Below are 18,333 nucleotides of genomic sequence, written 5' to 3' on the forward strand. Positions count from 1 at the left end.
ATTGAGTGTGTACAGCTGCATCTTTTCAACCTTCATATGTTCTCCCACACCACTTCATTGTGACACTCTCTCCTTCAGCTTTCTGTAGCTGCTGCATTAGAAGGTCACCCACAAATTCAAATATCAATGACCAAAGCTGATTGAAATAAAACCCACTAAAGTCCAGCAGCTTTTTACTTGTTAAAACAGGAGTCTTCACTCCTACTTCATTCCACCTGTTTAACATTAGTGTAAAGTATTCGAGTAAATGTGCTTCATGACTGGTTTTACTGAGTATCAGAGATATAAGCAGCTTTTACTCTCTTCTCAACTACATTCAAGATTCAGTAGATGTACTTTTTACTCCACTATACTTCAACTGACAAATTATGTTTTACTAAACATTTACATAAAATTTTTTCAACCAGCTTTTTGTTGAAGTTGAGAAAAACCCAATAATAAATAATAAAATACTCATGTACTGTTAAAATCAGACACTCGATCAGATACTCAAGTCCTATTGAAATTGGTGAGTTTTGCAGTAAGGTTTCTATACTTTTAATCAAGAATGATTTGTAGGTTTTCTTTACACCTCTGCTGTTTGATCAGTTCTTCCTGGTCTCTATTCATTTATCAAGTGTATTTCCTGTTTGGGAAAGCCTACAGTCACACCAGGTCCATTATCTTTAAACAACAACAACAACAACAACAACAACAACAACAAAAAACATTAAGAACATCCTCTGAGTGTAATAAAGATATTGTAGATGCCGTAGATGAAACCGTTTTTGGTTTCCCAAAGAACCTTTCAGTAAGTTATTAAAACCAGTGCATAGGTGTTTTGACGATCAGCGGTGTTCCAAAGCATTCAGTCAATGCAACTTTCACTGAACTGATTTAAATGAAATTATTATTGCGAGATTATTGAATTTGTAAAAACTTTTTTCAGTAGAACATTAACGTTTATTAGAAACATCGTGGATCGTGGATATTAAATGTTCTTCATAGAACCTCAACAAAGAAGCATTTAAGATTGTAAGAGTGAAGTAGTGTCAAAAATTGGCCAGTAGAGGGCGCCACTGCGGGGTTGTCAGTCCGCCCTGCTGTAATATGCACTGCGTGAACAATCGGCTCTCTGGAGACTCTCCGGGATGATCGAGGCGTTTCCAGCCGCCGTCTGGACTCCGGATCAGCCGACAGCGCCCAGGCTCGTTCCTCCGCTCCGCAGCTCCAGGCGTTCCGAGGACATGGAGTGCGAGCGCGACGCAAACATGTAGCGCTTTACCGCCTTCAATCTCCAACTAAACAACCAGGATGAAGCAGGCGGCCAGGATGAAGATCAGCCCCGTGTCTGCAAAGGAACCTCGCTCTGGTTTTTAATCAATCTGACTCTTTCTTTACAAGCGGAGACGTTTTCTTTTTTTCTTTCTTAAAAAAGAAGTGGGGATGAAGAAGGTGGATTCTGGATTGTGGAAATCCTTTCCGGATACTCGGATCTCTTTCACTTTATATCCAAATCAATTGTCGGGAACAAAAGCAAAGGACAAAGTTGTTTTTTTGTATCGTTTTTCTTGAAAGAATTACACCTCCATGTGATTTTCTGGATTTTTTTTGGATTCATAAAAAACCTGCATCATATTTGCTGTCATTTTTTTGTGGCCCGTTATTTAAACTTGGGCTTCACTTCATATGATCCCTTTTAATTAATACATAACAGCTCACAATTAACAGACTTTTTTATTATTCTTTTCAATACGGATTTATTACATTCTGCCTTTCCGACATTTTATTCTTTACAGTAAAAAGAATTATACATCCTGAACTTTTCTTTAAAAAAAAAGTATTATATGAAGATGGATAAAAAACAGTCAGGAGAGATGACAGTCCTCCATGTGGGCCTTTTTGCTTTGGTTCTGCTCAGTCCTGTTACTGGTAAGTTCTCTTTCTTGTGTAGTTCCTCTATAATAATAATAATAATAATAATAATAATAATAATAATAATAATAGAAATAAGAATGTTCACAACTACAAATTTGAAATTATATGTAAACATGTTAAATATTTGATAGATACCTCAGATTTATAAAAAAAGCAGTATCTAAAAAAAAGAAAAAGAAAAAAATGTATTATTTTATTGTAATGATTTAAAAGGTGAAAAAAAAATCAAACAGGAAGCAGTGGAAACTGCTACCAAAAAGGGATTTCTGCTTCTCATATGGTATAACGATGTCAAAAAACTTGTTCAGAGGTGAATAAAAGTGTGTTAAAATACATCTCAGAAAAGCATTTCATGATGTCATTTCTCCTAATGTCCATATTATGACATCACATGATCGTATCGCTTTGCTCTCTGTCTCCGCATTGTTCCAGTTTTAATGTATAAACTGGGCGTTTGTGGTTTCTGACCTGGAAGGATGTAACTGTATAAAAAATAAGTAGACCTTTCACACACACACACACACACACACACACACACACACACACACACACTTCCAGAAAGACGTGCAGGAAGGCCCCGCATTGTTCCCCATGCAAATGTTCTCAGTGCTGACCTCCCTTGTGGACAGGAAAGGAACGAAACCTGTGTGCATGTGTGTACGTGTACGTTTGTGTGTGTGTGTGTGTGTGTGTGTGTGTGTGTGTGTGTGAGAGAGACGTGACGGAAATAGTTGGAGATCTGCACAGTAAACAGAGTACGAGCTCCTATTTGGTGCTGCAGTGTACTCATTGTGTTCACATTCAGCTTCCATACTCGACTAACACCTAAAACATCAGCAATGTGTGTTTCGATATCATACCTATCTCATGCTGCATTATACAATATTAAAGCAGGTCCCTGGAACAAATAAAATGGTTGACCGAGGAAAATCAATACAGGTGGATATCTTTTGATTCGCCCCTTTTTCGATTCTGTAGAATTTCATCGGTTTGATTAATTAGCTGTCAAGTAGCTTCATACGGAGGTCAAATCGTATAATTGGGAATTTTAACGCAAATATCGGTATTTATATGCTATTAATTCTGATTTTTTTACTTACACCATTTGGCAGAAAAATTCCAAAGGATGCATATAATCAATTCACGATAAACACAATGTGTTAGGGGATATTTTTTGTGGGATTTTTTTCCAGTTTCTCAAAGGTACAGTGTGCAGGTGCTGACGATTGGTGAGATTAACATCTGATCGAATGGGCATCTGATTTAATGGTTCAATGATGGCTCAAATTAAGATTACTAAGAAACCAATAAGTACCACTTGAAGCCTAAGCAGTGCTTCCTGGCTGGCTTGCCTCTGTTTTTCAAAATTCCTCAACAACACAACACTAATTCTACAATGTTTTTGTTGTGTGTGAGGGTGTGTCAGATTGAAAACTCAACTGATCTGTCAAGTGAAACTATTGTTTTTAAATGCACACAGTAATATTAATAATAATAATAATAATAATAATAATAATAATTTATTGCTGCACTTAGAAACCTTGTTGCATTTTCTGTGACTAGAATTTGTAGTGGAAAATAATCTTAATCTATATTGTTTGTCATTCATTTATGTCACTATACATATACTATCACAAGTTCATAATAACCGAAAATAATCTCATTAAAACAGATATTTGATGGCTCATTTGAAAAAGAAGTTATTAAAAAAAAAAAGTTATTTTTAATCATCTCCTGAAGGACAGGGTGAAGAAGAAGTCCAGAAGAATTTAAAGACACCATGCAGCACTGTTTTTATTGAGTAACTCTAAAAAATGAGAGGAAATGATAAATAGTTCCTGCTCTGGATGTTGAATCGTAGCTCCTGGCTGGCTCGCCTCTGATATACAATGCAATTTTCTCAACAACAGTTAATCTTTGTCAGTGTGTGTGTATGTGTGTGTGTGTGTGTGTGTGTGTGTGTGTGTGTGTGTTTTCTTGAAAGTCCACAGACACTGTTCATCTCACAAATCTTTGCACACTTGTCAAATGTTGTGTTACCATGGAAATGTCAGTTCTAACTCATGTGAACTCATGATTCACAAAGCTTTTATCTTTCCTGCTTCATGCTAGAGATGAAACCACACACTTTCTTTCTCTCTCTCTCTCTCTCTCTCTCTCTCTCTCTCTCTCTCTCATTCTCTCTATCCTACACACACACACACACACACACACACACACACACTGTTTATCCTTGAGTTTAGATGTGCTGTAGCTTTAGCTCGCCTGCTCGCAGCAGATGGATGAAGGTATGGATGGATGGACAGATTAGTGTGTTGGCTTGAACTACCCTTGCTCTGGTACCGGACGAGCGTAAATAATTAATCATTATTCACTCGTTTCAGCAGCATGCCTCATTAAATCTGCTGTGGTGTAGCATCGTGATTTTTTTAACACACAATAATAATTAATAATAATAATAAAAAATGTTTATATTTTATATGTAAAAGATCACAATAATGTATAATGATTAATACATCAGCAGAAAAGAAATTGCAAAGGTTTTGATTTTGTTCTGATTTCTTGTAATTTCTTTGCAGTTTTTGTTGTTTGCTGATCGACAGCCATCACACTTGTTTTACACTGAGGTTTTTGGTTTCTGATTGGGATTTGTCTGCTTGCTAAATGAACGTCATCCTAATTTGCATTTTCATCCGCCATCTTTCTCATTACGTGACATCAAGAGCATTTTAATGTTTTATTTTACAATTTATGGTTGGTTTAAATATGTAAAAAGGAATAAAAGGATGTGTAAGGTTTGCATTTGATATTTTGATTTTGCTCTTATCCTGTTAGTGATATAACAGTGGGTTTGACTGAAACTCATAAATCTGATTAGATATTAACTCCAATAGAGCCACTTTCTGGTTACTTTCCCCATTTAATTGACTCAAACTGCCCAGATCTAAATAATCACCATCATTTTTGTATTGCCTACTGTGAATCCTTTTTTTCCTATCTATTCTTGATTTTATTTTTTTTTCCCAGAATAAATAGGAAATACGTCACGACCGTCACCTTTTTACAATCTGAGGTATTCTAATTTTCTTGTCCAAGACAATACAATATACAAGTTTCTAATCTTTTCACACTTAAAGAGGACCCTTTGTATCTGCATAATGATTGAAAGATATTAAACAAATAAAAAGATCTTTATCCAATATGAATGACAGAAATCACACTGCACCCTGGTGGTCTGGGGTTTCTAAGCAACAACATATAGCCTTTATAACAGGAAATACAGAATATACGTTGACGTCTCGTTGATATTTATAGTCAAAAACCCAGCAAATATGAAATATATAATTTTTTCAAATGGACTATTTTTTCTTTTTCCATATTTTTTTTTATTCTTTCGAAGAATAAAAAAAATATTTTTTCTTACCTGTTTTTAAATCTAATTTGTCAAAAGGTGGATTTTTTTTCCTCTGATTTCATACAGTCATGGTTGTGTGCACAGTAAGCGCCTGGTTTCCAGTGTTAAATCAAGGTATTATTATTAATAGTATAATTATTGTTTTTTTTTTAAATTAAAAATAATAATAAAAAAATGCTATAGTCAGGCTAATGTGTTGTATTTATATTCTACTCTGAATATTTTTTGTGTGTGTGTGTGTGTGTGTGTGTGTGTGTGTGTCTGTGTGTGTGTGTGTTTTTATAAGAGAACAGAATTGAGCCATTATCTCTGTTTACATTCTCCTACGCTGAAAACCGGCAGTCATTCAGCTTCGGCCTTGAGAGAAAGAGTAAAAAAAGACCAAAAGAGAAAGAGAGAGAAAGAGAAAGAGAAAGAGAAAGAGAAAGAGAGAGTGGGGGAGGGGATAATAACACGCTTGAAGATGAATATAATTTCGTCTCAAACAGCTGCTTACTGTCAGACGATGCTGTGCTTATAGTGTCAGAGAACCTTCCACAACATTGTATGTAGCTACAAATCGATGATTTATTTCACCAAAAGTATTGGGACACTTGAATTTTCCAGCCTAGTTTCAGTTAAACTAGAAGAACCAAAACTGTTCCAGCATCACGATGTCCCTGTGCACAAAGCCAGCTCCATGAACATCTGCTTTCCATGGGTTGGATTTGGTGGAAGATCTCCTGCTATAGCGCTCCAACCCTGTGAGAGCTGTGAACTCTGACTGCACCCCAGGCCTCCTCACCTTCTCACCTACATCAGTACCTGACATTACTAACACCCTTATGGCTTCATGAATCTCTACAAATCTCCACAAAATCTATTGAAACATCAGAAATGTATTATTATAAAATTATTATTAGAGGTTATTATAACAGCAAATGCTTAATGACGGTACACCAATCTTATGGTCAGGTGTCCATAAACCTTCTCCCATATATTATAGGAACTATAAGGGGATGTGGATCTTTTTGGAAAATAATGATTTTTTGTTTCCATTACAATAATTTTGCATTTCTTTTTCCTACCACGATCCGTAGCGGCTCAGACTGAGGAAAGGGAGTGTGCATATGCCGAGCAGCAGGATCTCTCCAAGCGCATCGATGGAGGAGGAGAGGGACGTGTCTTCCTGGAAAACAACACCATTCGCTGCAGCCAGAGTAGGCGGTGCTACGGGCTGTGGGAGAAAAAGCAGAACGGAGTGCATCTGGTCAAACAAGGTACCGAGTATACATCAACCTACTGCCGAAATATAATGTTACCATAACAACCAAAATAGGTCATCTGAAGGTCAACCATACATACTGTTTTTTTGCAACATTTTTTTTTTTTTTTTTTAACAAATTATTTTGTATTTTAATTGTAATGATAAGATATGGTATACCTTTATTCATCTCACAGTGGGGAAATTTCTCTGTTACAGCAGCAAATAAAAAGAAATGTGCAAAAAAATGTGTAAAAAAAAAGTAGAAACATAATACAGTATATATATATATATATATATATATATATATATATATATATATATATATATATATATTTATGATATGATATAAAATTATTATGCGTTTGTGTATATGTACATCATAACTTGAAAGTATCGTTATTCGAGACATGCCAGAATAATTTAATATTCTCAAAATCTCAAAATCCGCCATGATGCATAGATCCGGCAATTAAAACCGTCCGTGTGGAAACAGAGCAAAAGTTTAAGATTAATCACGATTAAATATATATATATATATATATATATATATATATATATATATATATATATATATATATATATATATATATACATACAATTTTTTTTGTTTTATTAATTATTTCTTGGACAGAAAAACTAATTTAAGTTTTTATCTGGGTTTTTAAAAGTGTTTGTTTTTTGGTGCTGCAGGTTGCTGGGGTTCTCAGGGTGACCAGCGGATGTGCCATGATGATCGTTGCCAGGTGACCGAGCCTCCCTCTCCAATCCAAAATGGCATCTACCGTTTCTGCTGTTGTAGCAAAGACATGTGCAACCTGAACTTCACTGAGGACTTTCCTCCACCCAGATCCACTGCTGAACCTCAAGTCTGTGAGTGTGAGTGTGAGTGTGTGTGTGTTTCGGGGGGGTGTAACGAGGGTAATCCTCTGATTCATGTAGAATTATTCCTGATATTCCACAGAAAAAACTGTCAATCCTTCTGGTTTTCTTGCTTCTTCCAGTCACTTGCCATTTCTATCGAGAGGAGGCCATCTTGATTGCCTTGGCAACCGTCTCTATGGTAGCCATCCTGATTGTGCTGGTCTTTTTTTGCCTCCGTGTACTGAGAGGTAAGTAGCTGTAGCAGTAAGAGCATTCAGCATCACCCTAAAACACTTAGTGTACATTTTGCAATAGGTCTATCCGTGTGTGTGTGTGTGTGTGTGTGTGTGTGTGTGTGTGTGTGTGTGTGTGTGTGCACAATGCAGGACGTGCTAAACAGAGTCTCCACAACCTGAACATGTTAGAGGCTGCTTTCTCTCCTCCATCGCTGGACCTGGACAGTCTGAAGCTCCTGGAGGTGAGCACATCTCCCACTAGTGTTTGATGCCTTGATGGATTTTGGGAATAATTGAATCAGTGCAATTTATTGTGCACTTAAGTAACGTGACCTTCGGAAAACTCCCAGTTTACACCGAGGCAGTGGGTAATCTCATTTCGTTCTAAATGCATGATGCCACATTTCAACTTCTACAGCCACTTTACAACCCGGCAGTACGCTCGAAGAAGAAGAAGAAGCAGATCATGTAAAAAAAGGATCAGGGATGTAGAATTCTGGATTCTGATTGGTCAGAAGGAGTGTTAATTCGTTTTCTATTGCACAATGTGCATGTTTTTGCACGTTATCATTTCTATAGCGACAGTTCGCTCATTAATGGAAGGAGTCTCCAGCGTTCCTGAAAATCTTCTTAAAATGATACAAAAATATTGAAATGCTGATGAAGGAGTCATATATGAGACTTATTTGCTATGGAACATTAGCTGTTACTATAAACGAATAAAATATACGTACACATGAAGTTTCACTTTAGTAAGTTCCCGATTGTAATTACCTGGTAAAAGGAATCATAACATATGGTATTTTTCTCACACCCACATGGAATCTGTGTGTGTGTGTGTGTGTGTGTGTGTGTGTGTCTGGCAGCTCATCGGGCGTGGTCGGTACGGGTCGGTGTACCGCGGCTCCTTGGACGAACGTTCTGTGGCGGTCAAAGTCTTCTCTAGTGTCAATCGTCAGCCGTTCGTTAACGAGCGCTCCATTTACCGCCTCTTGCTGAACCACGACAACATCACACACTTCCTGGAGACGGAGGAACGAGTCGGGAGCGACGGACAGCTCGAGTACCTGCTGATCATGGATTTCTACCCGCATGTAAGCATCACTTATAACACACTGATTTCAGATAAAAACAGAATCACATTATCAGATGTTACTAGAGGTGTAACAGTACACATATTCGTACCCAAATGTAGTTTAGTCTCCACCTCGCACTTTGAGCGCATTTCTATTATTAAACATGAAAACATACAATGCCAGGGGTATAAAAATAAACTACAGTTAGCGCAGTGTCACTGTGGCCGGAATACCGGAAATAAGATTTTGTGCCTACATGAAAACACTGAAGAATCCGTAGAGTTAGCCGCTAACCAGGAAGTGGCTAGCCGCTAATGCTAGCGCTATGGATTCTTAACGTTTATGTCCTGCTTCAAAAATTTTCTGAAAAAGGAGAAAATCCTGACAATTTTACTCAGAGAGGGAGAGAATGAATGAAGGATGTTATGAGGATGGTCCAGGATGCTTGTGAATGAGAGAGAGAAAGTGCAAGAAAGGAAGAGAGAAATATAGAGCGATAGATATAGAGGGAGAGAAAAAGTGAGACAGAGAGAAAAATATAGAGATATTAATACACAGAAATAGAAAGAAACAAAGATATAGATAGATAGATAGATAGATAGATAGATAGATAGATAGATAGATAGATAGACAGACAGATTGAGAGAGAGAGACAGAGAGAGAGAGAGAGAGAGAGAGAAAGACAGACAGACAGACAGATAGAGAGACAGACAGACAGACAGATAGAGAGAGAGAGAGAGAGAGACAGAGAGAGAGAGAGAGAGAGAGAGAGAGAGAGAGAGATGGACAGACAGATATAGAGAGAGAGACAGACAGACAGACAGAGAGAGAGAGAGAGAGAAACAGATAGAGAGACAGACAGACAGACAGCTAGAGAGAGAGAGACAGACAGATAGAGAGAGACAGACAGACAGCTAGAGAGAGAGACAGACAGATAGAGAGAGAGAGAGACAGATAGATAGAGGATTGAGGAGTGAACAGTCAGCAGTGTGATGCAGTGCTCTGATCTATGTGCTTGGCTCTTCCTGTATCAGTGAGTCAGTAAATGAGATTAAATCGGTGGTTTATATTTGGAAGAATCTTTCGGAGGGATCTGGTGTCATGTCGGATTTTTCCTCTGAGTCGCTTCCTGAGGAGGAAGAGTTCAGATTTCTCAGTGATTGAACAGCTGAAAACCTCTCTACCTCTGTCGCTCTTCTTTCTCTCTCACTCTTTCTTTCTCTGTATTTTGTCTAGTTTATGTCTGCCTTTCTTCGTGTTTGTCTATAACATTGTCTCTCTGTTTATTTTCTTTTATAACACATGTTCACTGTTCTGCTCTTTTTTCCTTTCCCTCTCCACTCCTCCCATCATCTGTCTCTTCTATTCTTGCTTTCCTAACTTCCTCTTCCTGTTGAGATAATCTGTGATCTAACAATGTGTGTGTGTGTGTGTGTGTACACACACACACACACACACACACACACATACACACACACACACACACACACACACACACACACACACACACACAGATGGAGTAAGAGGTATAATGTTGTATGAGCTGCAAAGTTTTTAATTATTCACTACTTTGTGCTTCTCGCTCCATCAGTCTGTACTTAATGCAGCTCAACACCCACTGTGTTGCCATAGTGATGACATCCCATCATCATGGTGGTGCTTAAAAAGAGCTTTTCAGGCCACCAAGAGAGAGTGTCTGTCTGACTGTCTCCCTGTCTGACTGTCTCCCTGTCTGTCTGACTGTCTCCCTGTCTCTCTGTCTGTCTGTCTCCCTGTCTGCCTCCCTGTTTGCCTTTCTGTTTGTCTGCCTGTATGTCTGTTTCTTTGCCTGTCTGTCTGTCTCTCTATCTGCCTTTCTGTCTGTCTCTCTGTCTCCCTGTTTGTCTCTCTGTCTGTTTGTCTGTCTGTCTCTTGGTCTCTTGTCTCTTGTAATTAGGTCGGTTTAATATCTCTGTGTTTATCTTCTTTAGGGTTCTCTCTGCACGTATCTGAGTTCGAGGACAATGGACTGGATGAGCTGCTGCCGTCTGGTCGTCTCCGTCACCAGAGGCCTGGCTTACCTTCACACAGAGCTGGTGAGAGGAGGTGAGGTAGAAAAGTCGATCAGAAATCAAATTCTTTTTTTGTTTTACTTGAAAGGTTCAACTTGATACCCAGCTAAGCGTATCTGTTCTTCTGGAACATACATGAAGGCTGAAGCCCAAATAACCCCATGTGAATTGTCTGTTCATATTTATTCTGACATTAAATGTGAACATTTTCGAAAAAAATAAATACAAATAAGTATATTATTGCCTGTTTCAGTTTACTGTGTGTAACAAATAACTAAATAATATACGATTCAAAATAATGAAAAGATTCCTGAGATCCTGAAAATGCTCTTTGGTTCCTAATGAAATGCTTTCGTGGTTTCCTAAAAGGTTTCTTGGTCAATGAGACGATTTCTGAGTTCCAGAAACGGTTCCTGTTTGTTTTTCGGAAGATTTTCTTTTTGAAAAGTTTTAAGTTTCTTAGGATGTTTCTTGTTACTTGTAAAAGTTTGTTTGTTTCTGAAGATGCTTTTCTAAAAAAGTTTTTGGCTCCAGAACTTGTTTCTTATCTATTTGATAAAGGATATGTGTTTCCCAGCTCTATTTGTGGGATAAAAATAGTCTTTTTTGATCACGTGGTTTCAAAAGACACGGGTTCTTCTCATGAAGTCGCATCAAGAGTACAGTGAATATGTGACTAATTGGCTCTCTTGAGTGTATGTGCATGGGAAGTGTGTGCTATTTTGAGGTGGAAGGGAAGCGAGATGATGCAGTGCTATAAATGTGGTGAGGTTTTCTCTATCGCCCTCTTCTCCGTTAGAGAGCGACAGAGAGGTTGTTCTTTTTCGTCAGTGTGGTCTTCCCGCAGCAGAGTCCTTTGGGCCCTGATCTGGCATATCCTCCCTTCCTTATACACACACACACACACACACACACACACACACACATACGCCCTGCAGCATCTCAGATCCTGCAGTGTTCTCTGCTGTTTTTTTAGCTGTAACACTGATATCCATCTCTCTGTCTCTCATCCTTTCTGTGCGTCTTCTCTTTCAGACGTCTACAAGCCTGCCGTCTCCCACAGGGACCTGAACAGCAGGAACGTGTTGGTGAAACCAGACGGCTGCTGTGTGATCAGTGATTTTGGCTTGTCCATGGCTTTGACAGAAAAGAGACAGTCAGGCCATGCAGAGGAAGAAAACACGGCCATCAGTGAGGTCAGCAATCGCTATTTTTCCTGGAAGAGTTTCTAAAAATGATCCTGAGCTCCTGATTAGTTTTCTGGCTTCCTCTAAACATTTACGAGTCACAGGAACGTTTTCCTGATGGTGGAAAACCTTCCTGTGGAAATTCTCTTTCAAATTCATTTTTAATGGTGCTTGAAAAGCATCACTATTACTATTATGCATATTTATTATTCTTATAGTGGGTGGAGTCGAACCCCGGGTTAATCGGCGACATCATGTGACATCACGTCACAGCCCTATTAGCTAACGCTGTCGATAAACCACACCAACCGGGACTTGTGACACCTCAAACCCCTCCAACCGCCGGTGGAGTGGTATATTGATGCCGTGTGACGTATATTGCGCCGAACCTACGACATACGCACGATCGCAAACCTCCGGCGACACACGAGTGTGACACGTCTAAACACTCGAAACGGGGAGGGGAGTCGAACGCAGAGTAATGTGATGACGTCAGGTGACATAACTGGCCCCGCCCCTTTGCAAAACTACAGCAATACCGGGCATGTGATGTATTGAAACGATCGTCTCGTGATTTTTGTTTAATTTAGGAACACAACATAATCCAGTCGGTCAGCCGGATTCAGTGATACAGACTCTGATAGCATCTGTCAAGGATTTAAGGAAATTTACCTCAGATTTTTTTTTTTTTGTGATTCTGTCTGACTGATTATTTCATTGCTTCAAGCTGATTGGTTGTTCTTTATGGAATAATACAGTATGTGAGAAGATTTTTACAGTACAAAATGTTGTGTGTGTGTTGTTACTGTAGGCGGGCACGGTGCGGTACATGGCGCCGGAGGTCCTGGAACGAGCTGTGAATCTTCGAGACTGTGAAGCTGCACTAAAACAAGTGGACGTTTATGCCCTCGGTCTGCTGTACTGGGAATGCTTCATGCGCTGTGCCGATCTATTCCCAGGTACTGCACCGGTCACGGCGTCGAATGATAAGATTGTGTGTCACAACCGTTCCATATCCATAAATCTGCTCTAAACTACTCCTGCTTCCTCAGGTGAAACGGTGCCCACGTTTCAGCTGGCCTTCCAGACTGAGGTGGGGAATCGTCCGACCATAGAGGAAATGCAGGTGTTGGTGTCCCGACATAAACAGAGACCCAAATTTCCAGAAGCTTGGAAGGAGAACAGTCTGGTGAACCAAATATACACACACATACATACATTTACACTGATTTCATTATTTAATCTAGTTTTAAAAAATACACGTGAGCTCCTTATACTTGCTTTGAAAATCTGCTGTTTAATTACACAAATGATCAGCTCACACAATCGGATTATATTTTAAGAACTTTAAACGCATTGGGGTTTAAGACTGTGTGTGTGTGTGTGTGTGTGTGTGTGTGTGTGTGTGTGTAGGCCGTGCGCTCTTTGAAGGAGACGATGGAGGACTGCTGGGATCAGGACGCAGAAGCTCGACTCACAGCTCAGTGTGCGGAGGAGCGACTGGCTGAACTGCTTGTCCTCTGGGAAAGAGAAAAATCCACAAGTCCTGCTGTAAACATCAGCACAGCTCTGCATAATCACAGGTGATCTACAACTGTTCCTAATCACCACCGATTACCTCCACATTAATTCTGTTACTCCACTGGCAGGGGCAATACCATGATCATTCACACCGCTTTCTCATTTATGATGGAGGTGGTAGCTCAGTGGTCAAGGATTTGGGTTACTGATCTGAAGGTCAGTGGTTCGTGCCCCAGTACCACCCAGCTTTCACAGGTTGGGCCCTTTAACGAAGGCTCTTAACCTTCCTGTGCTCCAGGGATACTGTATCATGGCTGTCCACAGCTTCCTAACATGGCTGCTGTGCTGTAATGTACATGTGAATAGTAAACAACCTAACCTCTATTTTGTTCAAAAAAAGATCTGGTAAGGACACGATCATGTGACTGCAGCATGTCTTTAACATCTGGATTCAGCTGGACATTGCTGCTTAGTCCAGAACAGTCCACCATGTTGGAAGTTAGCATGGCCCTCATCACCAGAAAAAAATTCAAATATTCGCAAGATTTAATAAGCAAACAAACACAGTTTAAAGCAATGAATTATTTTTAAGCACATATAAACAAACAAATACATAAATAGATTTGTTGGGGAAGAATGCTGTGATTCTTTAAAAAAAAAGTGTTTAACATATTTGCCTTAGTAAAATGTTTTTATTTCTATAGAATTATTAGTAGATGATTTATATTTTTATTATTTAAAAAGCAACCAATAATTTGTGACCCATATTTGATATGTAGATCAATTTCTCCTTGCAAAACTGTTTCTAAACAGATTATGGAGAACTAGGCATGTCCTGAGAGTCATATAGAACAGAAAACAGATTAACATGGCAGAGGTAGAGCTGCATTCGTTGCATTGAATCATGTTGTGTGAAATCGAATCAAAATCGGATCACACTGCATCGTAATGGGGGGAATCGTATCACATTGGTAGCGGTTTCCTTTTGTATCGTTATTGTATCTAATCATTGGCTGTGCATCTGCAGTTAATGGAGACGCAGATCCCTAATGTAATAACAATGTAATAACAATAAAATAATTCTAAAAACAACACAAAAAAATATTTGGAAATTAATAAAACTAAAAAGCGTACAAAATGTCTACATACCAAACAACAAATGTCTACAAAGAAAAATCCTGAATATAAAAAAAGGAGAAAACATGAAGTGAAACAGAGGTTTTTTTACCCTAAAATGTAACATATTTAGTTATTTAATAATTTATTTTTATTTAATTAATTTTATTGATTTTTTTAAAATCAGTACACACTAAACATTAAAGTGACTCCATAATATCATCATAAATATTTTTTGGACTCAGGAACTTGTCACATGGAAATCAAGCACCAAAGACCGGCTCCTACCCAGAAACCTCGTCTTCAGTTACTATTGAGGAGCGAGAGGGCAGAGCTAAACCTCCTCAAAGTGATGCATCTACAGAATCTGCGCTGATGGGAGGAGCTGCAGAGAAGAACAGGAACTGCATCAACTTCGAGCGACAGCAGGCCCAGTCTGGGATGTCAGGGCTAGACAGTGCCACGCCCGTCCCACTCTCTAAACCCCTCCCTGTGGTGGGCGGCGGACGGCCCACTCACACCCAGCTTACACAGGAAGACCTCGAGACCCCTAAACTCGACCTGAGTGAGGTGCAGCGGAACTTGCGCGAGAGTTCCGACGAGAGCCTAATGGAGCACTCGCAAAAACAGTTCAGCTCCAGTGAAACAACGCGCTCACATAGCCCCTTCTACCCACTCACGGACATGACTGCTGACATCACAGTATCGCAGGTTCCCGTGCCCACGTCTGTCCTGCCCAAGCAGCAAAATGTCCCAAAGAGACCCAGCAGTCTGAGTCTACACTCTAAACCTGCCACGGCTTCGTCTCTCAGGATGAAGTTCGGCAAGCTGAGCAAAAGCAATCTGAAGAAAGCTGACGTGGGTGTGGCCAGAACGAAATCCGCCCCTGAGCCGCACCTGGTTAAGGTCGTCGCCAACAACGCTGTTTCGTCAATAATGGCGAATTTAAATACGCAGGGGCCATTAGGGGGCGCCGTGAGCTCTGCTGAATCTCAGGGTAAAGATGGTGCGAGCTCGGATGAAATGAGCTTCGGAATCCTGACTGCCAGTCCGGACGAACAGGAACCACTGCTGAGGAGAGACACACAACTGGAAAACAACACCAACAACAACAACAGCAATAACAATGGCGGAGATGGCGAGGGAGACGGAGAGAGTGAGGGCGGAACAGGAGAGGGAGGAGAAACCGGAGAGAACGCTGCACTAGTCGGAGAGACCTCTATGTCTGTAACAGAAGCTCCTGTGCCACCGCCTCCTTCACGCCCACCTGCCCCACCCATGACCACACCTGAGCCCACTCCTGTGACCCTGACACAGGGAGAGGCACTGCTCAGGCAGAACCGTGGACGTAGACCAGAGAGACCAAACTCGCTTGACCTGTCCATCACCACACTTCCCTTACTGGGTGAGAAAACTTTCTTTTGTTTCCACAATTTACCCAATTATGTACACAAAATTTTTACAGATGCAAATCCAGCTTAATCCTCTCTACCCTTCTCTGTACAGGAGGCCACTCAGACTGCGACGGGAACGAGGGATCAGGAGACAAGATTAAAAAACGAGTGAAGACCCCCTACGCCCTAAAGAAGTGGCGTCCAGCGACTTGGGTCATCACTACGGATACGCTGGATGCCGAAGTGAACAACAATAAGTGTCCCGGAGGCCAGAACCACAACGCAGGACCCAGCAGGGCCAGATCGACCTCCGCGGTTTACCTGCGAGGCCGAGGGGGTATGGGCTCCAGCTTCACCACTGACCCCAATGACTGCACCTTTTAAAGCTCGGATTTCCCTCAGAGACCCTTCTTAGATTCGATCCGTGCTCGATCCAGAACCTGAAGCTAGAGTCCAGTGGAGACTGCACTTGGACTTGGGAAAGAATTTTATTTGTGGGAATAAGCACAGCTGTGTACCTGTTCAGTGTTACTGTTTTATCTCATATCTCTGGTGTGTGTCTGTGTAGGGGTTTTTCTTCTTTTGCACTTGAACCCGAGGGCTGATTTACTCTTCTGCATCCAACTTCATATTTACATATGATATAGATGTGTACACTAGGGGGCAGTGTTGCATGTACACCGTCAGAACGTTGTACAGTGACCTGAACAGAGTTTGGAGAAAACCAGGAATACTTTGACTCCACAGAGGTGCCAACATTAATGGTTCAGCTCTTGTTTTTATAAATAGGCGACATGGGGGTCACCTGAATATAACGCTATTGAAATAAAAAGCAGTGGAACGCAAAAGATGCAAGCGACTATTTCATCATCTGAGGTTTGAGCGTTAATATGGTCAGGTGATTCCTTGCTAAAAACAACTTTGCTGTAGTTTATAAATCATTTTTGAGATACTGGAGCACAATATTTATAACCCATCTCATTATTAAATCCTAGCAAATGCCAGAAGGGACCTTCTGCCAATTTAAAACTTGTCCTTCACTCATATTAATTTGTGCATGTGGAAGTGATTTTCAGGTTTGGTAAATCACTTGGTTGCATGTGATGAATTCATTCCTTTAAAGCTTGTTAGTTTAGCAGCTCTATGGCGATACTGGAGACAGATGAATATATTCCCCTGTCGAAAAAAAAAGCAGTGGGACGCATAAATCGCTTTCATAGGAAAACAGTTGGACTCTTTATTAGTCTGTGAGCCAATAGAAAACAAGTAGGCAAAGCTTTAAGCTAGTTTTTCATCTGAAAAAAAAAATATATATATATATATATTCGTAGTACGCAGCACTGGACTGAACTGGAATTTTACATCTTAGTTTTCGTACTGGAAAAGACTCAGCACATTACGCCAGGGTTTTATGATCGACATCTGTTTTTTTTTGTCTCCTGCGATGTTGGCAGCTCTTTGGAGTCCATTATAATGTAACACCTCACTGCATTGGTAATGCAACATTTTGTTTATTGTACCTGGTCTCATATTTTATATCATCGTCACCAGATACACTTCCATACACACATCTTTCACAGGAAGTATAAATCAGTCCCGACAATCGTACAATTCCTCTTTGACCATGATATAATTAGGGTCACTAAACGATAGAAAACGACGGAGAGATGAGAGCATTGTTGTAACGTTTTTTAAAATTGTTGTAACCAATATATAAAAGAGCACATTATGGTATATAACGTGCACATGATTTCTGTGAGACGGAATTTTTGTTCGAAACATATATGAAAACAATAAATAAATAAATATATATATAAATATATAAATATATATATATATATATATATATATATATATATATATATATATATATATATATATATATATATACAGGGAGTGCAGAATTATTAGGCAAGTTGTATTTTTGAGGATTAATTTTATTTGAGGATTTAATTTGAACAACAACCATGTTCTCAATGAACACAAAAAACTCATTAATATCAAAGCTGAATATTTTTGGAAGTAGTTTTTAGTTTTAGCTATTTTAGGGGGATATCTGTGTGTGCAGGTGACTATTACTGTGCATAATTATTAGGCAACTTAACAAAAAACAAATTCATACCCATTTCAATTATTTATTTTTACCAGTGAAACCAATATAACATCTCAACATTCACAAATATACATTTCTGACATTCAAAACCAAACAAAACAAATCAGTGACCAATATAGCCACCTTTCTTTGCAAGGACACTCAAAAGCCTGCCATCCATGGATTCTGTCAGTGTTTTGATCTGTTCACCATCAACATTG

At 39.5% G+C, this 18,333-nt stretch overlaps 1 protein-coding gene across 2 annotated transcripts; it reads left to right on the forward strand.

Annotated features, from left to right (window-relative positions):
- The first annotated feature begins 1,074 nt into the window (after nt 1–1,074).
- Nucleotides 1,075–17,754, forward strand: bmpr2a (bone morphogenetic protein receptor, type II a (serine/threonine kinase)). 2 transcript variants are annotated; one of them, XM_046856713.1, is made up of 13 exons: nt 1,075–1,911; nt 6,412–6,591; nt 7,269–7,454; nt 7,580–7,687; nt 7,826–7,917; nt 8,542–8,769; nt 10,722–10,836; nt 11,838–11,998; nt 12,801–12,948; nt 13,042–13,178; nt 13,403–13,572; nt 14,872–16,031; nt 16,133–17,754. In XM_046856713.1, exons 1-13 carry the CDS (start codon nt 1,827–1,829, stop codon nt 16,402–16,404), a joined length of 3,042 nt encoding a protein of 1,013 aa, XP_046712669.1. In that variant the 5' UTR covers nt 1,075–1,826; the 3' UTR covers nt 16,405–17,754. The 2 variants fall into 2 exon arrangements, with proteins under 2 accessions (XP_046712669.1, XP_046712671.1); XM_046856715.1 differs by having other exon boundaries at nt 7,269–7,448.
- The last annotated feature ends 579 nt before the right edge of the window (nt 17,755–18,333 follow it).

Source organism: Silurus meridionalis, chromosome 1, assembly GCF_014805685.1.
Source record: "Silurus meridionalis isolate SWU-2019-XX chromosome 1, ASM1480568v1, whole genome shotgun sequence".
Classification (NCBI taxonomy): Eukaryota; Metazoa; Chordata; class Actinopteri; order Siluriformes; family Siluridae; genus Silurus; species Silurus meridionalis.